The sequence below is a fragment of the Centruroides sculpturatus genome, unplaced genomic scaffold, assembly GCF_000671375.1.
Source record: "Centruroides sculpturatus isolate CEXI.00-Female unplaced genomic scaffold, Cexi_2.0 scaffold379, whole genome shotgun sequence".
In the NCBI taxonomy this organism is placed as follows: Eukaryota; Metazoa; Arthropoda; class Arachnida; order Scorpiones; family Buthidae; genus Centruroides; species Centruroides sculpturatus.
This window is the reverse complement of record NW_019384620.1, coordinates 138556-156572: the sequence shown is the minus strand read 5'-3', so window position 1 is coordinate 156572 and position 18017 is coordinate 138556. Positions and strand designations below refer to the sequence as shown.

The following is an 18017-nucleotide window of genomic DNA, read 5'->3' as shown; positions in this document are numbered from 1 at the left end:
TTAGTCATATAAATAATATAATGAACTAGCAATTAGATGTTTTTTCTGGTTTAATAAAATAGGCCTTTAAAAACATCAGAGCATTTACAGTTTGTCCGACAATCTGTTTCTGATTTTTGTAATAATGCCTCCGGACAAGGAGAACACACTCTCGTTTTCAACAGATGTCGGTTTTATTGTGTTTAAATCTTTATAAAGTAGTTTCAAACTTTCAGTATGTTTTCCGGTTTCTTCAAATAACTGGAACTCCTCTTTTAATGCTGCTCTTGATCTTTTTGCAAAAATTTCGGATACATTTTCTTCGATTTTTTGATTGCCTGTTTGACGAGTTGTTTCAAAGTCCATTTGACTTTGAAACAACTCATTTGGTTCGTTGTGTATTGTAGAGCTACTGGTACTGGATTCGGCGTCCATTATTTCCAAATCTGGCGTTTGGATACGAGGGATATTTTCAAAAAGTCTGTAATGCAGATCTTCCGCAAAAGCAATAAGTGCAGTTTTATTCAAATTCGAAGTAAAAAAAATCCGTATTTTGCGACTGTGAGCTGTGGTGGCCAGTGTGCAAATATTTTAACAAACATTTAACAGAGTAAGGTTAAAAGTCACACAGCCTTGTAAATTACCCCCACCTCCGTTGTTTATTTGTAAACAGGAGGGAGAACAAAGGAAGCGTCGCTCGGCTAACCTTTTGAAAATAAAATTTCAAAAATACAGTTTCGATAAAAGTGTCTCGAGTCTTGACCCGAATGTCCCGGGACCCGAGACAATTAAATTTAGAAAAAGTCCCGGGACTTCAAGACACAAGACGTCCCGGGACGCAAACCCTAATCCAGATGTATTTTACTTTTTATTAAATTGAAATTCTGCCAGCCCTTTTCTACAAAGAAATATTATATTTTTAATTGTGTTGGGATTGTCACCTGTGGACATTTTAAACTGTTTTGCATATTTGTGCAGAGGCATAGCCTCTAAAGAAAGATTGTCTCTGCAGTGGAAATAGTTGTTTCTGGTGATTGGACATGGCAAGCAAAATTGGACTCATATCCAGATGTATTTTACTTTTTATTAAATTTTTGATATATTTTAGGGATCTTCCAAAAATATTGTATGTCAATAGTATGTACAGTACAGTAATGTCGTTTAGGCCTAACAGTTAGCAGAGACAAAGCGATTTTGTCTTTTGCTCGAGCAGTTCAATTTTTCTGGAGGGGAGTTAGTATAGTGGGATGTATCACACCACGATATTGTCTGAGGCAGACCTGAATTTGAGCGATTGACCCTGCTTCAGATTGGATCACTGTTGGGTTGGACAATCCCTTTAAAAGTGTAGGGATGAGAACCCCAGACAATTTTTTGAGTGTTTCTCAACTAAGTTGGAAGAAAGTTAGTTTCCTTGGAAGTGTTTTAGTGTTGATTTTATTTAAAATTCTTAAATCTTTGCCAAGATGCCAAGAAATGATTTTACACTTTCAAGTAAAATTGCCTTGTTGGATAAAATTAAAAGTTAGCCATTGAATACAAGCTATCATAGATTTGCTGATATAACTGGTTTACCAAATTCTACCATTGTGCGTCTCCTAAAACAAGAAAATCAACTACATAAAGAGAGGGCATTACAAAAAGAAATTCCAGGAACATCCAAAAGAAAATGTGATGGAAAGAATCCAGAAGTTGAAGAAGCATTAGATTAATAGTTTTCTATGGTTAGTGGATGAGGCATAAATATCATCGGTTCAGTGTTGAAGGTGAAGTCAGAGGAGGTTGCTAAAAAGCTAAACCACAATGATTTTAAAGCAACTGATGGTTGGTTGTCTCAGTGGAAAGTGAGACACAATATCAAATACAAAAAAGCACATGGAAAAAAGGGCAGTGCAGATGACGTAAGTTCTGAACAGTGGCAAAAAACTAAAATCCCTACTTTTTAGAGAATTTTTGTTCAGATGATATTTACAATGCTGACAAAACCAGCCTCTGTTATTGTGCTATGCCGAATGGCTCCCTGTGTTATAAGCACATTCCACTGTCAGAGTATAAGTGAGCAATGGATCACATTACTGTGTTATGTTGTGCAAATATGACGTACTGACGAATGAAAACTACTAATTGTAGAAAAAAGTGCTAAGCCTCGATACTTTAAGGAGATAAGAATAGAGAGTTTACCAGTAGAGTACCATGCCAACAGTAATGCGTGGATGATGTGTGAAATTTTTCGGAAGTGGTTTACGAGTTGGGACATAGAGTTACAATGTAAGCTTAGGAAAATTTTGTTGCTTCTCAATAATTGTGCTGCACATCCTCATTTAGATAATCTCAAAAATATATGGCTGGAATTTCTTCCTCCTAATACAACCTACTTAGTGCAATCAATGGACATGGGAGTAATAAAAAATGTAAAGACATTGTATTGAGGAAAATTGGTAAATTACATACTGGAATCTATGGCTCCTAATGACAAGTTCATCAACAGACAGAGAAATCAGTGCAAAAATTTCTATTTTGCAAACTGTACAGTTTGTAGCTGACAGTTGGCAAGCTATAAAAAGCAGCACAATACAAAACTGCTTTGCTGCTTGCTGCTTAAAACCTTTGGATGTTTCTGAAATTTTGAGCAGTGAAGAAAATGAAGGCATACTGCAAGTTCCTATCATCAATAATGAAGAATTTTCAACAATAGATGACAATTTACCATGTTACTACAAAAATGAAAACTTTGAGGATGCAATTGTTGACATCATCAAATCCAAGTGTAAAAAATTTGACGAAGAAAGCAATGACGAGGATGATGACACACCTGTGCTTGTGACAAATCATGAGGCAAAAAAAAATTTATAGTTGGTTACAGCGTTATTTTATGCAAGAAGATAATAAAGAAAGCCCCACATCTGTGCTGATTTTGTAGAACTGCAAAATTTCAGAAGTAAAAAACAGACTACACTTGATGCATTTTTGCAAAATTAAAATTTAAAATTGTAAAATTTATCATGAAAAGTAAGTGTTATTTTTCTGCACAATTTATAGTACAAATATTTTCTGTATTTTGTTTTAATAAAGGCAATTATAATTTTTTTACTTATTTATTTATATATTTACGCATTACATATTTTATTTTAGAAATTATTATTAGTTTGTTTAATCAAGACAGCTGCTTAATTGGGGCAAAATAGATTAGTCCCAACGTGTCCCAATTAAACGGAATCGACTGTAGTAAGAACTGCTACTTTAAAATAAAAAACAAAGATAAAAATATTATAGCCTTTTTTTAGTACAGATAAATATATTCCTTTTTTATAATATTCCTGGTTTGACAGTCAGTAGTTGACAAAAAAAGATCAAGTTGATAATTATACCCAATAGCAGAATTGAGAATAAAAAATTGGAAAAGGTTATCAAATTAATTTTCTCTTGATTGAAATCAAATGATTAGGGTTAAAAGTCATATTATACTAGATAATGAAAATTAATGAATGGTAATGACAATAATGTTAATCAGAAACAAAACACACTAGATTATTGTACAAGTTTCTTATATTTTGATAAAATGTAAATACATTAATGTAACAGTATCAATTATTGATTTTGCTTGCATGACAGCAAGCAAAACATTGGGACACAAAAATCACCCAATACCTTTTATTCTGTGAATGTTAAATCAAATCATATTCAGATGTGTAGTTAAAAACTTAAAATTGTGTGCCTTTTATGACGATCCATTGATGTTCTTTTATGCATACATATTACAACTTAGTTATAGCTCCTACATACTCACTTGTGGTGTCAAATCTGTTCCCAAACATTTACCAATAGAATTCAATATTGTTGTTGAATGAAAAAATACAAAGACCTCCTCCAGAATCCCAGGGGTATATAAGATCCTGTTACAAGATGACAGATTTGACACCATGAATGAGTATGTAGGAATAACAATCATTATTATATACATGCTTAAAAGAACACCAATGGAACATTATAAAAGGCATACAAGCAACTACATTGGCAATGTAAACAACAACTCCAGGGATACAAGTTGACTTACATGCAACTAGGATAATCAGATTGGCCAAAAAACAGGAAGAACTTGGAACAGCTTGAAATAAATTTATCTTCAAGAAACAAGGATACATCAAAATGAATAAGTTAAAAATCAGTAAGACAAAATTTCTTTGTTTTGTTAATAAACAAATAGGAATAAAATTGTTAATCCAGAGCACTTGCAAATTCAAATAAATGAGGATAAAATCAGCAGAGTGAGAATAATTATGGATGATAATCTTTGTTGGAACTGGCAGATAGATAATATTGTCCTGTCTCTTGCCAAATTCACTGGAATAACAAGAAAAATTCAGACTTTTTTGAGTATCACTCATCTGAAGAAATTACATCATACATGTGCTGAAGCAAAAATAAGATGTAAAATAAATGGTTGAGGTACTGCATCCAATTATACAGTTAACAAACTACAAGTAGAGCAAAATAATTTTATTCTAGCCATTCATAACCTACATTTTAGAGATTCAGTGTCAGAATATTATCAACTTGATAAAATTGACAGCATCTGTAGCTTATATACAAAATAAGTTTGCTGGCGAGCCACAGATTCATTAAGGGTAATAAGGATAATAGCTAACTTGGAAATATAATAAAAAAATATCATAACATTTCTATTTGAAATGCCAGAAGGATTTGTGGTTACTCAGTCCCTAAGGTAAGCTCATAGTGGGAAAAATCATCACCAATATTCTAGATGATTATACTGGTACACTTGAACAAATTGAGTAATGAATCTAAGGAAATATCAAGTTTTTAAAAATAATGTTAAGAATTTGTCTTGTCAAGACTGTTATTTGATTTTTCGGTTTAATATTTGTTGATTTTTATTTTTCTTTGGTTTACTTGTAGACACTTGAAAAAGGCATAATGGCCACAGCGTCTTTTCTAAAAATAAAAATTAAAAAAATAATGACGGAAAGTGACATATGAAATTTGATAGTGTTCAAGCAGATGATGAAATTCACTGTTCTGGAATACAGCCTTTGACAACCTTTCTTTGTAGGTACCTTGTAGGCTTTTTTTTTTTTAATTGAACATTTCAAATTTAGTACAGGAAATCTTTGTTAGTTCAAAATTCAAGGGATGAAATAATTGTGACTTTGAATTATCCAGGATTTACATATTTATGTATAATATCCCGAATGTCATGTAACTGATATAATTTATTAAGCAAATAGAATACAGGAACATATAAAGAACACTATTTTTATTAATTAATAATAAAATAATAATATAAATAAACTGTGAATAAACAGCATGTGTCTGCTGAGAACCTCACAGGTTGCCAGATAGGTTTAATGAAAAGTAAAGCAGAATTCCTCAAAATATAGCTCAAATTATTTTTAAAGTGGCCCAAAAAGTAGTAATTCATCCAAACATAGTAGCCTAGAGTCCTACAAACATCTTACTTGTAGCCTAATTTTGCAATCCCAAAACCCAGTAGTATTTTATGAAATAAGAGAGAAAGGGATATTCCATGGGTAAGGTGGCACCCAAAAATGTGTTACTGTAAAGGCAGTCATATTGACCAGATTAAAGCTGTTGGTCTACTGTTCTTTTATAGCATAGAGACACTTTGATCTAAATGAACAAGTAACATGCATAACACAATTCAGACAGAATTTCATTTCAAATTTCAAAGTAGCTGTATTTTGAACAAACCAAATTCCTTAATATGGGACAAATAGTACAGTTACAAACTAATGGAATTTCAAACTATCCAAGTTAGAATTAACAAGGATTTTCTGTATGAAGAGAAATATAGAAGGGCTTTAATGGGAAGACTTTTTTTGTTGTTGACTAAAAAAATGTAAGTTGTAACAATTAAGTTTTTATTCAATAAAAAAAAATTGTAAAATCAGTTTATGTGAAATTTTAAAGACATTACTATGTTATAGTATAAGTGCATGTACTCCAACTGAAGGGCCCATCAGTGGCCAAGCGGTCTTCATTCCCTGAACACTGGGAGTTTGGTCATGGGTTTGTGCCTCACTTGGACGGGCTGACCACATGGTGTTTTCTAGGTTTTTTTTATGTCTGTAACGCCTGAATAGGGGCAGGTTTCCTTTTAAAAAAAACCTTTTGGAAGGCATCCATCTAGGCAGATCGCACAAGTGTTGCTTTGATGTAACTAAATAAACTCCAACTGAAGAGGGGCAAAAGGCCCAAAATGCATTCTCAAGAGAGAGAAGATAAAAATAAAAAAAAATGAGAGTAGATTGTTAGTTTCTGGTTTGTTCTTTAATCTCAGGTATAATAAGTCTTAAACAACCCACATTGTAGAGTAGTAAAATAATAAAAAACATGGAAAGACTTTATTAAGAAGTTTTTCTATGTACTGTGCTATATATATTTTTTGATATTGGGTTGGCAACTAATTGATTGTGGATTTTGTCAATAGGTGGCCTTAGCACATTTTTTTTGCTTTGTCATTGTGTTCAAAGCATTTAACCTATACTGTTTTCTTGTTTGGACTTCCACCTTTAATTTAGTAAAAAAATTGTATCGATTAGTTATTTAGTTTTGTTTTTATCACAATTTAAAAATGGAAGAACAAGACGCACATTTCAGACATATTTTATTGTATTATTTCCAAAAAGGCAAGAACGCGTCACAAGTACACAAGAAGTTATGTGCCATATATGGGAATGAAGCCTTGAAAGAAAGGCAGTGTCAAAATTAGTTTGCCAAATTTCATTTTGGTGATTTTTCACTGAAAAATGCTCAACGATCTGGCTGTCTAGTTGAAGTTGATGAGACCCATATCAAGGCCTTTATCGATTTAGATCGTCATAGCACAATGCGTGAGATTGCACAGAAGCTCAGTAATCAATAGGAGGGGAAGACACACCACCGAGCTCGCAAGGAAGGTACTTGAGCAGGGTTACAACCCGCTATGGTCCAAGCGGTTATGCTCAAGAGCTGCAAGGATCGAAAAACTGTTTTTATATGGGAATCTCTCCTCACTACCACCTTGGACACTTGCAACACCCCTACGCTTGAGCTGCCTAGTGTATGGGTCATGCTGTATAAGCGTTTAAGCGAGTATTAGCAGTCTCTAGTATGCATGTAGCGTGAGCATGGCTCCGCGCATGCGCCAGCTTGCACTTCACGGAGCTTTCTGCTCGTTTGGTTTTCGAATTATGTTTAAATATTTACTTTGTGTTCTTAGCGGCTTTAACATAATTTTAGTTTATCTTATGCGTTATATTCTGCATTCGATTATTTTTATTTAAAATTGTTTGGTAAATATCTGTATTCGCCTGAGGACGATGACAATAAGTTCGTTGAAAGTACTAGCGATAAAAAAATGCATGTAACGCTGAACTCAGTGTCTTTGTTTTTGTTATTACACAGAAACTCAACGTATCACATACATGCATTCAAAAAAAATTAAAACAGCTTGGCTATGTCAAGAAACTGGATTTATGGGTATCTCATCAGCTTAAGGAAATTCATTTGATGCAATGCATTAGCATCTGCGATTCACTCTTGAAACGCAATGAAATTGATCCATTTCTGAAACGACTGATTACTGGCGACAAAAAGTGGATAGTTTATAACAATGCTAATTGGAAAAGATTGTGGGTGATGCAAGATGAACCAGCCCAGACGACACCAAAAGCTGAGATTTCCCAAAAAAAGATTATGCTATCAGTTTGGTGGTATTATAAAGGAATTCTGTACTTTGAACTTTTACAAAGAAATCCAATGATTAATTCAAACATGTACATTCAACAACTCGCCAAACTGAGCGATGCAGTTCAAGTAAAGTGGCGAGAATTGGCAAATCGTAAGGGTGTTGTTTTCCAGGATGACAATGCAAAGCTCCACACATCTTTGGTCACTCGCCAAAAATTATTGGAGCTAGGTTGGGATGTGTTGTCACATTCACCATATAGCCCTAACCTTGCACCTTCAGATTACCATTTATTTTGTTCCATGCAGAACTCCTTAACCTTTCAACAGTAGACTAGGCGGGTATGATTCTACCCCCAGTAGTGGAGAAGAAACGTGAGAAATGTTTAAAGTATTTTTCCACACGATTTTTTTTATTAGTGTTTCAGAAAAAAATGTTGTAAACAGTTATGTCTAGTAAAGATAAGTCTTTTTTTATTTTTTTTTTGCGGTAGTTTTAGGATAGTTTTTGGCGATACCCCCCAAAAGAATTTGATGACTATAGTCATCCCTCACCACTGCCACACAATTGCCCTTGATGACTATAGTCGTTGCTCACTTGCTGAGTGGTTAAATGGTAAAATTTTTAATGACGCTGATGATGTAAAATCACATTTAATTCAGTTTTTTGCTGGCAAAAATCAGAAGTTTTATGAACATGGAATTATGGCACTGCCTGAAAGATGGCAAAAGGTCATTGACAAAAATGGACAATACCTAATTGAATAAAGTTATATTTTTAAGCAAAAATTTTGAATTTTCCTTCTTATTTAAAATCTGCAACAACTTAGTTGCCAATCCAATATGTACAGTAAAACCTGTCCAAAATGGAATCTGAATAAAGTGGAAACCTGCTAAACCAAAAAAAAAAGTAAATTCAGTACCTTGCAATTCTGGTTTACATGGGTTTTAATATATATGTAACATATGAAGAGATTTGAATTTTGTTGCAATTAAATGATTCAAATTTTTCTCATCTGAAGATTGCCTTTAAATAAGGTTGAAAGCATTTGTAAAATAAATAAGTCTGCTGGAACTGTAAGGTGTAATTTATTAGTAAATAGTTAGTAAACACAATTGCAACAATTGTTAATTTACCATGGAACAGTTATAAAGTAAGATATCTTAAGTTTTTTATAAAGAAAATATTAAAATGTGTTATCTTTTTATTTTAATTTCCATATATATGTTTATTTTTAGTTAGTTTTTATTTATTTTCAAATTAATATTTTATATTTATTTTTCTGTTTTTATTTTTCTTTCAGTTTATAATTATTGTTTTAATAACAGAATTTTTAATATGAAAATTACATTATATCATTGCAACATAATAAAATAAAAGGTGAGTTAAAATAATAACTTTCTGAAAATTTCTCTCAGAAATTGTTGAAAATATTATTATAATAATAATTTTCAAAAAATCTGACTCTGGATATTTTTACATATGCAAAATCATATTCATATGTGTATATAATTATATATATATTTACTCTATCTACTAATTTTCATAAAATCTTGAATCAATATTGTAATAAATGTAGAATTCATTTCTAGATAACTTATGTATACAGCTAGAAATAAATCCTCTATACATGTTATCAAAGAACAATGACACACAGTTTAGACAAAATACTTTAACTTCTTTATGAGGATGTGCATACAGTTAACTGCAAAACAAAGAAAAACACAAAAATAAATACTGAAACTGAACCAAATATATTAAATAACTAGACATTTGAAGTTAAAATTGAAGAATAAGTCTATCAAAGAACAGTCACCATTTATTCACTTTCACTATTATGGAATATAGCCTTTGATAACTTTTCTTTGTAGGCTACCTGCAGGGTTTATTTATTTAATTAAACATTTGAAATTTTGGAGTGCTTGGAACAGTCTTAAGGTTGTGTGATTCAAAAATTGAATGATTCTTTGAAAATATGTTTTCAAACACCTATTTTGAAAATGCTGTGGCTTCTACTCATTGGCTGAGAGCCATGGCAACAGGAGTCTTATTTCATTATAATATTTTCTGACAAAACTTTTATTGAAATAAAATTATTATGTAATTATTTTGTGTGTTAAAAAATTTGTTGTTTTGTGTAGGCATTATTTGAGAAGAATGTATTATAATAATATTTAATAAAATGTTTTTACTGTAGTCATTATCTAAATTTTCTTAATTAAAGGCTACCAAAATCAGAGTTATTTTCTAAACATGAATGTAATTTGTAGTCAGTTTTAGTTTTAGCTTAATTTTCAGTACTTTGTAATTCTAAACTTGAATTAGATTTAGAAATGCAAATTAATTGTTCTAATATTTCTTTCAAATAATCTATGAGTTATCTGTATTTAAAGCAAATTTGAAATAATGATATGTACTGTTGCAGGCTATATGTCAATTTTAAATTACAGTTATAAGCTCAACCAACAGGTTTTTCCTTGTCCAAACTTACTAAGAGCATCTTTAAAAATCATGAAGAATTTTATATGCATCACACACATTCAACTGCCATCACAACTTTTCTGGAAACCATCAAAGATACATATAGATACTTCTCACTATTTTAATTCTCTTCCATTTTTCTGTATGTTCTGTTAATCCATGTTTTATTTAATTGATGTTATTAGACATACCTACATAAACTTGTATCTTGAAAGCTGATAAATTCAGTAATTTTTTTTATACATAATGACTCTCGGAGAACTATTTAGAAACTGACTATTAAGATTTTATCACATGTTAATTCTCTACAGTGAGTTAAAGCTAAGCGTTGTCATTCAAGATGATGGGTAGGTTCTGCAGAAAGTGTTCCCACTTTTCTCTCAAAGTAGATTATGTTCCAAAAATGTAGAATAACACTGCTGGGTGTGTCATTCACTTGTTCTTCACTTGCACGAGACTTAACTTTTTCATTTTTATGCCCCTTGTTGAAGGTTTTTACCCATCTTGTTATTGTTCTATATGGTAATGCAAATTTCCGACAAGCCTCTAACAGTCCTTGGCAACACTGTCATGCAGTATGACCTCTAGCATTTTCAATCTTTATCCAATTTTGCTGCTCAAATTTTGAGAACATTGTGACTAGACTGGGCGATAACAACAGGCCTTGATGTCTTGTCACTGTTGGTGTATGGAGTTAGATGGTAAAGTTCATTTGCTCTGAGGTAAGACAGGTATGTAACCAACATCTGGTCTAGATGACATTAGTTGATTGCATTATGTTGGGTTTCTACAGCACTGTTTCTACTATTAAATTTCCAACTCACATATATCAAATGTAATTAATAATATATCAAATAAAAAAGTTTTGTATATAAATCTTTGAATTTCAAAGTCCAATTTATAAATTCTGACAGTTATTTGTACTGTACATTTCATAAAAATACAGCCTTAATGCATTAATTATTCTGAGCATTAAAAAATAAATTAAAATGTTAATGTTTCTATAACTTGATACATCATCACTGATTTCATTACTTATTGATATTTAAAATTTATTGATTTCTAGTTGCGTTAATATTAAATTAAACATGTAATTTAATAAATTTTTATTTAAATAAATTATTTTAAATTAGGAACAGCATTTGCATATGAAGAAGTTGAATCTTCTACAGATAGTGAAGATGAAGTTTTGCAAAGACTTCAGCATTCCACAAGCTTATACACTGGTTTGCGTAAGGTTGGTGGTACCATGGGAGAAGAATCCCATTCTAGCAGACAACCTATGAAGAACACCTTTTCATCTTCCAGTATTAATCAAGATAAATGTTCTACTTCTGGTATTATTTGCATTATAAATTATCATCATTACTTGTACTATAAATTTTAAATACAAAATTAAACCTTTCTATGTGTGAAAGTAGTAATAAGTTTTAGATTTGAAATATTTTTAAAATTATTTAGCAAGAATGTAATTACATTTTTTTTATAGGCCTTTATCAAGAACATATTTCTAAGGTTATCCACGGTGACCCCATTTCCCTTGTAGAGAAAGGACGTGTTGGAAATGCAGGAAGTGCTTCTTCCTTTTCCAGTGAAACCAGTATTGGAGAAACAAGAGAAGATCCAACAGCTATTTCTCAGCCACTGATAGCTGACAGTAGTTCGCATCATTTTGAAAATGGTGCCTTTCAAAATATTATAGATTCTCCAGAGGTTTCTAACCATACTTTTTCAAGATTTGGTGAAACAATGATTGATAATGATGTAAGATAAATATATAGTTATATAAAAAAAATACATATTCTATAATAATTAATCATTTCTGTTTAAAATTTAGGAACATCTTTTTGATGTAAGTGATTTAAATAGCACTCTTGGTGAACAGGAACCAGGAACAGGCACTCGATGTGGTGCTTTGGAGGTAAAGTTCTCATACGATGTGACATCTCGTAAAATGACAGTAAATGTGATTCAGGCACAGGATCTTCCTTCTCGAGATCGTGGAGGAGCAAATCATGTCCAGGTAAAAAAAATAATTTATTTATTATTTTTTTTAACTTTAGTTATATTCATATACAGTTTAAAATTTGTATTTTCCAACAAAGGTCAGAATATTGTTGTTACCTCATAAACGCCAGAAATATAAAACAAAAATTCGTAATGGAAGTAGTCTTCAGTTCAATGAGACATTTGTTTTTAGTAGAATTAATCCAGGTAAATATTAAATGAAATTTTAAATTCCATGCTTTATATTAAAATATAAATTCAAATAAAATGCAGTGATTTAAGATTTCACTGAGGATATTTCTTTTTTTAATTATTAGAGGAAATTGGTAATATGGGTTTGCGTTTTCGTTTGTATGGCTGTGAACGTATGAGAAGAGAGCATTTAATTGGAGAAGCCATAATTCCATTTTCTTCAGTTACTTTGGAAGAGAGCAGTGCATTCTGGCTAATGTTAGAGCCGCGTTCCAATCTTGCAGTATGTATCTATCCTAAATAAAAATAAAGTAATAATAATTATTATCTTATAACTTAACAAATTCAAATTGTCTACTTAATATTTTATATTAAACTTGTTTTAAGTATATTATTTAGTTTAGATTCAGGTTTAATTATTTATTTTCAGCATTCAGATTCTAAAACTGATATATCCAGTTTAGCTAGAAGTGATAGCACAGGTTCAACACATTCTATGCAACATGGTGGATTACCAGAATTATTGTTAGGATTAGCTTACAATGGAACTACAGGACGTTTATCAGTTGAAGTGATTAAAGGGAGCCATTTCCATAATATCTCTCTTAACAGAGCACCTGGTAAATACTAATTTTATTCATTAATTATATATATTGTATTTTAAAAAGTTATATACTTTAACTGTGTGATTATTATTTTTAAGATACTTATGTGAAACTCTCTTTGGTTTCATCAAGTGGTCAAGAAATTGCAAGAAGCAAAACGTCAGTTCGAAGAGGACAACCAAATCCTCTTTTTAAAGAAACATTTGTATTTCAAGTAAGCTAGATATAAAGAAAATAATCTGTCAAAAATAATTCTTTACTTCACATATAATTGTATTTTAAAATTTTCTTCATTTAGGTTGCATTGTTTCAGTTACCTGATGTAACGCTAATGGTATCAGTATATAATAAGCGCAGCATGAAACGTAAAGAAATGATTGGATGGTTTTCTCTTGGTTTGAATAGCAGTGGAGAGGAAGAATTAGCACACTGGAATGATATGAGGGAGAATAAAGGAGAGCAAGTGTGCCATTGGCACATTTTATTGGAGACTTAATTTCTTTCTCATTGTTTTTGATTTCATTACCTATCGAAAGGGTTGAAGACATGTGTCTTACCGTGTATTCTCCACCTTCCTGTGTCAACAGCTGCGATATTGCAAAGCTGAAGGGAATTGTATCCCAGTTTTTCCCATCTCAAAATGCCTTTTGCACTGCATGCTTCGAAGGGGTAAGAGAATCGATGTATATGTTTTATCAATCAGGCGTTAATACCAATCTTTAAAAGAATTTATATAATGCACTCTGTGATGAATGTCTGTCTGTGTCAGCAATACAATGTATGCAAATGAAAGATTGACAGAAACAATGCATTTATTATTGTTAAAGCAAATCATTGTAAATTTCAGAGATTACAAATATAATTTCTACGTAAAGATTCTATTGTTGTAATTCTAATTAAAAAAGAAGAAAGTTAATTTGATAGCAAAATCTAATAACCTTTTAAAGAAGACAAATCAGATTGGATAAATGTAGCAGATTCAGAATTTGTAAATAATTGAAAGTGTAAATATACATTAATATTTTTAAACGTTTATAAAATTGAATTTTGAAAAAAATAATAATAAAAATGAAAGCTATGACTATAGAATTGTGATATATAAATGGTTGCAAAGGTAAATACCAATTGTTTTCATTTGTGGAAAATGGGTAACATCTTTATTGTTACTGTACCCAAAATGAGTTTACTTTTTAATGTACTGTACATACATACTATATATAGGCGTTTACAATATATGTTTATGAATATAAATATGAACGATAACTGCAAATAACTTGCTTTTTATCCCCTTTTCCATAGAACTATATGTTGTAATATTTCAATTTATATGAATATTCTGAAGGAAAAAATTACATTTTATCTAAACTAATATTAATACATGAATATGTTGTATATTGTGTAAAAAAATTTCATGTTTATGTATCATATCATTTGAAGATAGCAAGAATTTCTACCTGTAAAAGCAAAGCTATTGATTCCAAAAGTAGCATTCGTTATGCCTCGGTCCCGATCAAACTGAAAATATGAATATTGTACCATTATTAGATTTAAGTAATCCAATATTTTAATCTAGTTCATCTATACATTCATCATCTTGGCATATTTTCCTCAAAAAATTTAATGCTGTTGGCAGTTCTTTCTGTATTTGTTTTGTGTTTGAATTTATAGTGGATTATATATTGTCAATTTTTCTTCCCAGATTTTTGTCTATTACCATAACAAATGGTATTAAGTATATCCTATGTGAAATTGTATTGAAATAAATATTGAATTGGCATTCTTGTCATTTTCTGTTATCGATATAAAAATTCTTTTGTCTTAAGAATTTAATTTATTGGAAGCAAATTAATTACAATTAATGAATACATTGTAATTTGTTAATTTATAGATTTTAATTATTCTCTAATTGCTAATTTGATATTTATATTGTAATGATATCCTGAAATAATCATGATGATCATTTAAATAATTATAGTTAAGAATTCTAAACTTTGTTTCTGACTGAAAAGAAAAAAATAAATTAGTCAAATGAATATTTGTTTTTTATTTATAACAAAAGGTAAAGTTGGTTTAGATTGTGGAACTTGAACAATTGCATTAAAAAAATCATAATTGTCCCCCAAGCATTTGTGATATGTAAAATTTGTTTTTTGATAATTTTGTAAGGAGAGTCATTCTCCTTGGAAAATTTTCAATCTTCACAATTTATTTTTCATTAAAAACAAACTGATTTTCTTGATCAAGATTATTATTGTTAAACATATTTTTAAACCAGTTATGGGGCTGATGCCTTGATTAATCGTTCAAAGGGTCGTTCCAGATGCATATTGAACTTTCTCCATAAATAACTAGCCAAGCATCTCGATTTGGTTAACATATCTGGTCGCGGACTGTGAGTCCATTTCATATTTTCCAGGAATCCATCATCTGTATTTGTAGTATATACGTTTGAACCGGGACTGAGCCACAATTTCAAACAATTTTTAACTTCCTCTGTGGAAGAAGAAGAATTGGATAAAATCACAAAAAATCGTTTCTTAGGATCTGTAACTATATAATCACAAATAACAAGGTTCCAATGGCGATATTGACCCGAACTCTTCTTCCTCCAATAATTTGATTTCCTTTTAAACAATTCCAAATGCAGACTTCTTCCATGATTTTCCGAAAATTTTCCAATTCAAAACGCGTAATTATCGAGCCCTGGAAATTTTTCACAATGTCTTCAGTTGTAGACGAATACCAAGCGTAAATAATGTTAACGATAATTACGATATTGACCAAAGACAAATTCAAAATATTTGAAAGGTACGATTTCATTCATCGAATAAGTTCTGCAAGTTTTCGATGAACAAGACCATGTTTCTCTATCGCAGTGTTTTTCAACCTGTGGGTCGCGACCCCCAAGGTGGTCGCGAAGCCTTACACAGGGGGTCGCGGGTAAAAGAAAAAGACAAGTGTTTGTAGGTCCTACACTACATTTAAAAAACTATAATTTTAGCGAGAAGGCTGTACCTGTTTATTATACAGTACAATTGGTTTTTTTGATCGGCATTTAGGTCTGAACGATGGGTGTCGCCAGGGAGGGGCTCACCCCAGAAAATGATAGCCGAAAAAGTGTTGAGCTGTAAAGTAATAAGGTAGTAAGTAGAAAAGTAGAAGTTCAGAACTCTCATCCTAAAAAAAAAAAGAAAAAAGAAAAAAAAAGGTCAACAGCACCCAGAGCCCAATGTTATAATGAAAAAGACGTTTCATACTATACGTGTCTTAAGTTATTGGGATTCTTAAATTCTCATTTTAATCAACAATAATTTCTCTCAACAGAAAGAAAATTAAATACATAATTTTTAAAATCACTGATATACAGTAGTTTTAATATGGCCCTAGGAGGTCGCCAGAATTTTTTAACTTGTAAAGGGGTCGCGTATTCAAAAAGGTTGAAAAACACTGCTCTATCGAATTCAATTTTACACACCATAGAAAAGGAACAACTGCATATTTTCCTGTTTACTATTAAACCATTGCGATTGCCTAATTTGTGAAACTATCAATGTTACTGAAAATCATTTGCATGTATTTTAGTTCTTCATATTTGATTTTTAAAAGTTGTATTTCGACTTCAACTGGATATAGAGATGCTATTGGCTCGGTTTCATTCCACATACTGTATTTAGTAAAAGTTTACTGCAAAATCGATATCAAAAGTTCTAAAATTCAATAGCGTGCCGTCCTTGGAAGCGGTGGAAGCGCCGTTTTCCTTGTATTTTCTAAAATATAAATACATATTGCGCAATTATTTTCATATTTTAACGTACTTTGAATTAATTAAAATTAATATTTTATTATAACCGCATTATGTATCTTATTATAAATTTCTATACAACATGTGAAAAAAACGATAAGATCGCTATTGTATATTCGAATATCAGTGGCAAAATGGAAGAGCTGTATTGTCGACAGCTTCCATGGCGAAAATATCTGAATGATGTAAAGCAGCTCAGTGGCGTACCGTAGTGGGGGCGGCAAAATTTCACAATAAATAATAATATCTTTAATAATTTGAAACATCCTAATCTATACTTGCATCTCGTTTACGATAGTATCGTCCGGACAGTCCGGGAATCGGCTCGCCAGGTGAACTAGTGACTTTTTCATCCGAAGAGCTCCTGTTGACCTTTTTTTTCTTTTGCTTGTATATACACCACTAATATCCAGTAGAACTATTTTAAACAGGTCGCTGCGCTACCACCGAATTTTTCATTGCTTGTTCTGTGACAAAACTGAATTTTGGTCTTTTAAGTTGAAATACCTAAATAAGGGGGGCGAAATTTTTCTCCGCCCCAGGCGGCTGACACCTACGGTACGCCACTGAAGCAGCTAGATTATACGTATTCGCTTCATAGAGCACCAACCTCACGCGGTTTAACTGGTGATGCTATACACCAAAATATTGTATAACGCTTCCAATAATTCTACCCAGGACCGGTTCCGGGCTGTTAGCCGCCTGCCTGCTAGATATTTGGCCGCCCTCGCCCCGTTATGTGAATCACGAGTAGATTTATAACTTAATCTAACCGATAGGAATTTACCGGTATGTTTTTGTAATAGTTCTGTATAGCTGACAGAAATTTAAAAAAAAATCCATTAAAATATTTGATATATTTATTCTGCTTTTCCATTTTGTATTGCTTACAGATTTCAATGTTAAACCAGTGATATTACGATTTCGTATGTCCCATCTATAATATAAGGGGATGTAGAAAAATATGTGTACAATTCTTGTATAATGTTACAAAAGTAACTGTTACTTTGGCAGCATCATTTACAACTAAATTTAATGAATGAGACGCACGAGGTACAGAAAAAGCTCTAGAATTTATTTTCCTTAAATTTACGATTTACGATGTATCCGTTGTCATAAAAATTTGTCTTTCCACTTCTTTCCCAAGACTTTTTTCCCAATATTCAAGTACAATATAACCGGTTTCAACATATTTTGACATAAGGAGTTAAATAATTAAGAGATTAGGGAATTGGGGACAAAA

At 31.4% G+C, this 18017-nt stretch overlaps 1 protein-coding gene across 3 annotated transcripts in view; it reads left to right on the top strand.

Moving 5' to 3' along the window:
- LOC111625445 (synaptotagmin-16-like) overlaps positions 1–14834 on the top strand; it is a 31238-nt gene extending 16404 nt beyond the window's left edge. The window contains exons 3-12 of one of the 3 annotated variants that reach the window (XM_023368591.1): positions 4897–5046; positions 8991–9067; positions 11302–11505; positions 11658–11932; positions 12006–12191; positions 12274–12382; positions 12493–12650; positions 12798–12987; positions 13071–13186; positions 13271–14834. In XM_023368591.1, the coding sequence (XP_023224359.1) occupies positions 11418–11505; positions 11658–11932; positions 12006–12191; positions 12274–12382; positions 12493–12650; positions 12798–12987; positions 13071–13186; positions 13271–13468 (1320 nt within the window). In that variant the 5' untranslated portion in view covers positions 4897–5046; positions 8991–9067; positions 11302–11417 and the 3' untranslated portion in view covers positions 13469–14834. The remainder of the gene's footprint in view (positions 1–4896; positions 5047–8990; positions 9068–11301; positions 11506–11657; positions 11933–12005; positions 12192–12273; positions 12383–12492; positions 12651–12797; positions 12988–13070; positions 13187–13270) is intronic. The other 2 variants (XM_023368592.1, XM_023368590.1) reach the window with 2 other exon arrangements.
- Positions 14835–18017: the final 3183 nt, after the last annotated feature.